General features: G+C 35.0%; 1 protein-coding gene across 1 annotated transcript; it reads right to left on the reverse strand.

The window, feature by feature from the left end:
- Nucleotides 1-258: 258 nt before the first annotated feature.
- On the reverse strand, nucleotides 259-7,613 carry LOC102688866 (membrane-spanning 4-domains subfamily A member 15). Its single transcript, XM_015357616.2, has 8 exons — nucleotides 7,579-7,613; nucleotides 6,792-6,841; nucleotides 5,435-5,596; nucleotides 3,873-3,971; nucleotides 3,506-3,562; nucleotides 2,812-2,934; nucleotides 2,200-2,316; nucleotides 259-1,623 (listed from the first exon to the last, which is right to left on the reverse strand). The coding sequence occupies exons 3-8, from the start codon at nucleotides 5,594-5,596 to the stop codon at nucleotides 1,555-1,557; spliced, it is 627 nt and encodes a 208-aa protein (XP_015213102.1). The 5' UTR covers nucleotides 6,792-6,841; nucleotides 7,579-7,613; the 3' UTR covers nucleotides 259-1,554.
- Between the last annotated feature and the right edge of the window lie 1,042 nt (nucleotides 7,614-8,655).

Genomic DNA, 8,655 nt, shown 5'->3' on the forward strand with positions numbered 1-8,655 from the left:
TTAGTAAATTATATGTACAGATAAACTCTAAATTATATCCTCATACATGGACAAAAGTGCTCTTTTCCTATTAATACATTTGATATTGCAACATTAGATGGGTTTTACTTCTGAGAAACATATACATTTCATGTATAATTATTCAGTTATCTCATATTTCAATCAATAATTACTTTAATTCTAGAAGGCCAAATGTCCTATAAGTATGTAGCACACTAGGTAGCTATGTCTTATTACAAAAACAACACAGCACCTTGGTTTAAAAAGAGCTTATTTATTATACCTATAGTTGGGGCAGTTCTTAAGTAGACAAAGAAAAAACAGATTTTTACCACTACACATCATTTAAAAGTAATCATTTCTATATATTAAGAGATTTTGGTTGTAGGTAGATTCTCAAATTCAAAAAAGTGCTCAGCACTGTTACTTCCTTCTGCTAGTACCCCTCATTTTTGGAAATTGTTTATATGTAGACTCTCTAGTTCCTTTCCACAGCACTGGCTGTAGAATATAGCAGAGTAACCCTTTCCTAACCCAAGGCAGCAAAGAGCATACTGTTCTCTCCTAGTTATTAACTCCTCACAGTTAAAGAACTGTATCCTACACACTAGTAACATGCAGGGATCTAAAACAACCCTTAGCCCTTGTTCACTACACTCTTTGCAACAAAACCTAGCCAGTTGTTCCTAAGCCACTCCTTTAAAAAGGGGGTTGTGTTGAACTCAGCTGCGATACATCCTCGCTAATTCAAACTAGTGGCTGAATCCGCACTGGAATGCGATGCCTTAATTTTCCAGGGCCTTTATTAATTGATTGCCCTGGAAAGCCTGCTGAAATGTAATTTAGAGTATAGGCACCTAGCGGCTACACTTTGTAACCGCACCCAGAGATTTCCCATTCCCGTGAAATGAGGCCCTAACGAAGAAAAAGGGAATTTTTGTGAAGAATCGCATTGTCTCTCTAGGTGGCAGTGTGCAGTAGTGGAAAGGGTTTTCGGTTTACTACCACAACTCGTTGTTATTGATTAAAATCCCCGTTCAGACACTGTCGTTATAGCCTTAAGCAAGTCGCTTCACTCAAATTTTCGTGAAAGTGAGAAAAACGTTATCTTTATTAATATGCAAATGAAGGAACGTCTCCTAGTTTCTAAAACAGCGTCTTTCTGAATAACACTATTTACAGACATTTACTGCGGTTCTCTCTCTGGATTATAACCTGGTGACTGATGGGTGCAGTGAAACATTTGCTGGTTTCCTGCTAACATTGAGTTATCTCTATTTTGATAGAACTGCGTAAATGGACAAAAATAAAACAAAATCTCTTTTGTATTGTAATTTTGCCCTGCCTTTAAATTTTTATTTCTTTTAGAGCAAAGGATTTTGGATTATTTTGCGACAGTCTAGCGCTTGAGCACTAACGTATAAAAACATACAGTATATAGACATTATAAAGCATTTTAAGAGCACTGTCCACAGTGCAAGCCTGTTCTCTCTGCAGTCATTCAAGCACAGTTCATAATATTCTAAAGCGCCATACAGTTCCGCAGTTAGGCGATTATTTTGAAGAGGAGCTGGGATGTGCTGTTGATCTCTCAGCTACATCTTGCTTCAAATAAATCACAGGCTGAAAAGAAACAAAAACAACCATTTAACAAATCAATCATCAGCCACATTTGGCTACAACATTGTTAGCTGCAATAATTGCAAATTGTCACGATTGTCACGAATAATTTATTCTTCTGTGTCTCACGGGTGTTTATTCTCTCGTGTCCCCTGTGAAAGAGTAAGTGGAGGACCTTGAATACTTGAGACGTCATTTCAGTCTCAGTTTGAGAAGAATTGAGCAGGATCAAAACTATTTCTATTACTAACATCCTTAATGTTATTAAACGTGAAAAACACTTTAATAAATTAAAATCAGACAAGATTGGAGTAAATTAGTAAGTTAGTAAGAATGTATATTGAAAATGTAATGACAGCATTTGTAATTCGTAACTTTTAAAGTTTAAATGTATCCTACTAAACGTTTACATAATCACATCAAAAGAGGGCTGACAATGATTTTAGATGTGTTTTTTTAATTAGATAATGTGATTGCCTGGTATTCAGAATCAAAGTCTGTACATGACTATTACTATTAAATTATTTTTTTATACTGGAGGGGACACAGTTATTGATATTGTAAAAGTGTATACTGTACCAGAACATTAAAGTGCGGACGGAACACAGCCTTGCTTTCCCAGTGCAGCAACACCACATCGATAACCACCTCAAGGACTAGGAGAGCTGCGTTCATTATTTGTATTCCTCTGATCATCTAAAACAAACCAGCACCAAACAGCAATAACAAAATATAGCAATTACATACAGCATACAGCAATTTATAAACAAAATAATGATACTGATTATGATGATAACAATGATGATGATGATGGTGATGCACCAAACGTTACCAGATATTATTTTAACATAACATTGCAATAGAATTACACATAATAAGAAGAAAGTATGATGCAAAACAGGATGAAGAGTCTCATGAGGAAGAGGGCAGCAGTGTGGTTTACAATTCTGGGAGGTTGTGGGTTAAAAGCGTAGGTGTGACGCTGTTGCTGTAGCCTTCACCCAACTCCACTATAATACTCTGCTGAATGAGCTGGTGTGAATGCAAGCCATTTTGAATAAAATACAGTAACCAGAAAGAGAAGGTATAACCAGCAACTAAAAATTGCTGGGTCTGGTTACTACTGGGATGGGAGAATTCTTAGTAAAACCAGGTCACTGCTCTAAGTAGTATTGGTGGAGTGACACTTACATTTCTGATGGTTTCACAATTGCTGTCTGATTGACGTGTGCAAGGAACATTAATTATGGTCAGAACTAAAGCAGCTATAGACCAGAAGAAACTTAAAATGTTCATGACGAATGATGTCTTCATCTGGAAATATGAGAGACAAAACAAGTTGGAAAACCCCAAATTCAAAAGACATAAATTCACATTTGTCAGGCATTGGCTGCTAGATCAGTTAAACATTTTTAGATGTAAATCCTACTGGCGGGGGTCTAAAGGTTTAATTCAAAGCAGAGGAAAGAGAGAAATTCTGAGACAAACGGACAGGAGTAATGTATGGATTAATTGAAGACCTCTATTCAAGAGTACTGTATAATAATCTCGGTAATGGGCCCTTCTCTCAGTTGTGACCTTTTTAAATTCTTATAATCCATCCTTTAAGAGACAAACGAATTCGTTTTCCACCTACAAAAACAGACAGCATTACTCGCTACTTAGTAATATTTGATCTGACAGAAAATGGAAGTCTGAATAATACTCTGCATATGAGGTTCAAAAAGTCAATCCAGGATCCAAGACCACCAGTGGTTTTTCCATTCGGATTGAAAATCACGTACAAGTGCTGTAAACTGACAAGGCTACACCATTTGGTTTGACTTCTCTTAAGGGAGAGACCAAGGGCTATCAAAGGACAGAGATCCATACTGCATGTACTTACCACTAACATGTTTGGAGCACTTCCTGCAGAATATGACAAAGTTCCAGAAACAATGAACTTATATAAAAGAAACAAACAGACACTTTAGTCTCACAAACACCATGTTGTGTAAAGAGTGATACAGTGTAAACGCTTAAGTTGCTGTGTCAGACGTACCACTTTCTGGTTCACTGATTTCTTGAGCTTTTTAAGTTGTATTACAATTATTCAGAAATCTGAATATTTGTTGTTACTCTACAACATAAGGAAAACTAGAAAATTAAGTATTGGAACAAAAAACATTTGACGCAAGTGAGATAGTTTTGTTACAGATTTAGGCTACAGAGTGATCATTTTGGTACTTATCTAAAGCAAGAAAATTCCTTACCAGCATACTGGGAAGAGTGGATAAGAGAGATCCTATATCATACTGATACAGTAACAGTCCAAAACTGATGCTTAGCAATCCAATGAATATCTGAGCTGTCTGAAATTAAAACGAAGAGAAATAATAAAAATAAAAAAATATCAATGATGTCTGAAATGTCTTAGACTTCTGTTATAACTTGAAACTTTTCTTTATTAAAAGAGGTGAACAAATTCATTCAGAAGAATAAGAGGGAAGACATTAAGTTCCTCTACGCACCTGTAGGGTTCATTTAACATAGTTCTCATTGTTTAAACTGCTGCAGTGATATTTAATTTGACTTTCTTTAGATGTATGTGTTATACAGTAAATCTAGACGTTGTATCAGCATCCGTTCTCGACTGGAGGTGCCTGGCTCTTCTCTAAACTAATGTTTCTGTATATGTTCATGAGGACTGTCCGTGTACAATTTTATTAAACAATTTTAAGGGAAAAATCACAGATTTTTTATAATTAGTTAACGCGAGTTGAATATAAACATCGCTTCTAGTAAGCTTGCTTTCTGTGCTGTAGAAATCAATGTGCGTAAAACGTAGTATCTACAGTACGCCTCCTTCCCTGTCACACAGACACATTCGTAGTTAATGGTCACTAGTTCTTAATTCATAACCAGTTCGTTAAAAATAACAAACAAAATAACTTCCTTGTTGTAAACAGGCAAATGTGTGGTGTTCTCCACAAAACGATCGTGTTGCAGAGCGAGACGGTAAAAACACTATTTTCTGCTTTCTGAAAGCCAAAGATTATAAGCACTGGAGTAGTCCGGGCGCCAGTTCACCCTTCTGTTAATGCAAAGTAAAATATAAAAAATTGGGCATTGGTAAACGTGCGTTTTGTACTTTTAATGCTGTTAATGGATATACAATGTTAGTAGCTACTGTAGATTTTATAATGAAATATGAGTGGTCTATAAAACATATAGTATATAGTTTATACTATAGGTTATATACAATTTTGATTAATATGATATATTTTGGTTCACGCGCATCCCTGTGCATCACCGCACACAGCGCGTGTATAATATTGTGGATAAACATTTTTTTTAAAATAATCTGGTTGTGTTAAAGCACTTTTGTATGTGATGTAATGTAATGTATGTGATGTAATTCTAATAATACATGTGATTTCTAAACTACATTTTCACTACATTTCTAGAATGTAGACTTGCTTTCATGCCATGCGTTAATGTACTTACTGTATAGGCGCATAGTTGAAAAGCTGCATGAACAAAATTAAAAATTGAATACAAGACATACATCGGCCAACAACAAGCGGTCTTCAACCACAACAATGTAAAAGGACGGTCAACCAAATCCACATGAGAAAAAAAGTTAGAAAGACCGATCTACAACAGTTTAAATACCAGCAAATAACATGTACTCATAAACTTGTTGAGTAGTTTTAAATTAAAACATTTTTCTAGCGTTTTATATTTTATTATTTAGATAACACCCATTATGGAAGAATATTTAATTAAACCTATACTGAAACCCAAACAAGGCAAAGAAAAAAAAACATCATACCCCTAAAGCTTTCGGCTGCCCTTTGAGAAACACCTTGTAGGCATCTTTAAAGACGCAGTTAAATGTCTCCAACACCTTGACATCCTCTGTCTCATCGCTGAACATTGAGAAAGGGATTGTGATTACCATAGTATGATCTGACATGTACGTGAGACCCCCCATCTGCAAAGAGTGCAAAAATAAAACATTATGCTTTAGCTGAATATTTGCAGATGGCTTTACCTTTAAAAAACTCAAAGTACATACTTTTATATAGAGCAAGCTTTAAAGGAAAAATCATGGTATAAACACGACACTAATCGCGTGTCATTTTTGCTTCCGTAACGTGTGTAGTCTTCTCGCCAGCTCGTGGCCACCTGCGTTAACCCATATTTCATTTTCGTTTCTAAATCTATTAACCTCGTTAAGTACTTTTCATTTTTCCTTCCCTTGTTTCTCTTGAATAAATATACAGTAGGTTATTAGCCTATATAGTTAATACATGGTTGACGTACACATTATTCGTACACACTTTATACGTATACACCCGAAGAAAGCTTCACAGCCGAAACGTTGTGTTTTCTTTCTTCTCTTTCAGCATGGAATAGACCTATTGTTCATTTGCGGACTACACATGCTGACACAACTACCCACCTGTACACATTATTCCACTCATAAGATGTAATTCTCTTTAGTAGACACAAAATCGTAGGATTCATTCCCTTCTGTAAAGTGGATGAAAACTAATTTTATTCGTTGATTGAAATGACACATATGTAGAATGTAATTCCACGAGTACTAAGCATAACGTCCATACATTTAGCGCATGTGTCAGACGTTAATGTCTGGATGTGTGGGTTTGTGCTCTGGGGATTATATATGAACACGATGTCGTTGGAACAGTTGCTTTGGTCCATGGCATCCATACTTAAATTATTTAAGTCGACTCAAACTAATTAGGCTATGTATTGTGGACATTCACTTAATGTGTACATGTTGAATATAAAGCTTTGTTGTGAAAAACACCTAAAATGAAGCCTGAAATGTCAACCGTCCCCTTTATCTGCAAGAAAGATTTAGTTGCGGAGTATCTTTTGTTGGTCAGATAAGTCTTCAGTAGAGGCTACTGCAGTAGCTCACCGTACAACTACCCTGTGGTGAAATTTTGAATACGCTATAGTACATTGCTTTCCAATATACATGTTAATAAGGAGTCTTCTTAATCTTTTATACTGTATTTCTGTTGTTTTACTACACTGCAATAAAGATCCGAATGTTACCTAATTGTAGACTACTGTCCATAAATGCTGAAGGTGGTAATGTTACAGTGGTCACATTTGTAGATTAAACATTAAAATGAAGAATGACAAGATCATACCTCTGGGAATGTGAAGGATCCACGTGATTAAAATTATTTAATATAGACTCCTACAGCAACAGAAGAGAAATTTGGAATAAATTACAGCATTTCAAAAGCATAGTGGTTGTAACACATCTTCTTAAGCACAGCAGTAGCGTATCATGCTTTTAACACGTTTTTGTTTTCCGACCTTTCAAAAGAATAATGTGTTTATTGTAACTTAAAATGTAATGGTTGTATACCAAACAATGTAAAGCTATCTTTCTCCAGAAGCAGTTACTGTATAATCAATTTGACAAAAAAGCGTTCATTCACAACACAACAGTTAGCTCATCCGTCGGGCTATGGTTTTGGATACTTTAAGTCAATAGTCCGCTATTGTTCAAGGATTTGATTGAAAATGTATTGTACTGTCACTTTTGTTTAAACTACAAATTCTGTTCATTTTAATTCAAATGGTTCTCATACTGTATCTGCCAGTTGGTAAAGTCGTTTCGTTTTCGTTCAAGACATACTTCAAATAATTTAAATCGGCCTTAAATTAAGATCGCAAACATTATTTCGTCTATCTGGACTTTTAAATTTCCTGAGATCTTAATCAGATTGAACGTTGAAGTTATCCTATAAAAAAGCATTGAATCATAAAGAAGGTAAAAGTACATTTTAGGACTTTTTGTTCTTTTAAGTCTTAATAGGGTGCTCATTCAGAAGAAAGGGAAATACTGTGTCACGCACGCACTTGTTGATGATTTTGGAAGGTTTTGTTCACGTCAAATACATATTTACAAAGTATCGATTGTCTTACCTGCAGTCGAGTCTTTGGTGTCACATGTGTTACCGTTCTTGCTCTATTGAAGTAGTCAGTCAGCGAGACCTTTTACATCACAGTAGGAGGGTGATAAGGAAAGGGTCTTATTTTACACAGAAATAATATCTGCCAAGTGATCTGAAATCGCTCAATTAATTTATAAACAGTGGGTCCGAATTCTAGACAGTAAACTATGAAACGCAATTTTAGAACTTATGCGAAGTTTTGTATTGAAATCTAACTTTGTCTAATTATGTGTACTGAATTACGATATTATCTATATACACAAGTCTATAGTAGACTATATTAAATAGTGCGTATCTTCAAAAAGCCCATGCTGGCCATACAGGATTGAATATATAATACAAAAAGAAAATATGCATGTCCACGACAAGCACTCAATAGAAGTCAAAGCAATTTCCCTAACAAATCCTAAACAGGATAATGTGATTATTAACAGATAATTTAACAAAAATACCTTTTCAAAATTTCTTCATCGGCTCTCGGTTTTGTAGATTACATATTAGCTTTTAATGGTAGTGTTCGTTTAGTCCTCAATGGAACTGGTTACATTGTTTCGGCACATTTTGTACACTTTGGAGATAGAATTGAAGATATGTTTGTAAGCGAACAATAATTTGTCCAAATGGACTTGTAAAAATATAATGAAAGAAAAAAAAACACGTTTCGTGTTTGAATACTCCTTCTGGTGTATGAAAAATAATGTGCTTTGTTATAATTTAAATTGTTCGTACATATATTGTACCGCACAGTCGAGTCTTGCTTATACAGTACACCCAAAAAGGACATCAGAAATGTACAAATACAACAGAAATGTTTTGTTTCCTTTTCAGCGTAAAATTATTCCCTACGTGTTCCCTTCTTAAAGAGAGCATCTTAAAAAAATACTAAATTAAAAGTTGAATCGAAACGTTCGTACATAAAAGTTTATTTTTTTCATCATCCTTGTATTTTGTTATGCCAGAATATAGGGTATCAACATTTGAAGGGCTTTGAGTTTAGAGTAGCTGTAGAATGTTTGAATGTTTATTTAGTTGTCCTTCTCTACGTTTT

This window comes from Lepisosteus oculatus, chromosome 10 (assembly GCF_040954835.1).
Source record: "Lepisosteus oculatus isolate fLepOcu1 chromosome 10, fLepOcu1.hap2, whole genome shotgun sequence".
Classification (NCBI taxonomy): Eukaryota; Metazoa; Chordata; class Actinopteri; order Semionotiformes; family Lepisosteidae; genus Lepisosteus; species Lepisosteus oculatus.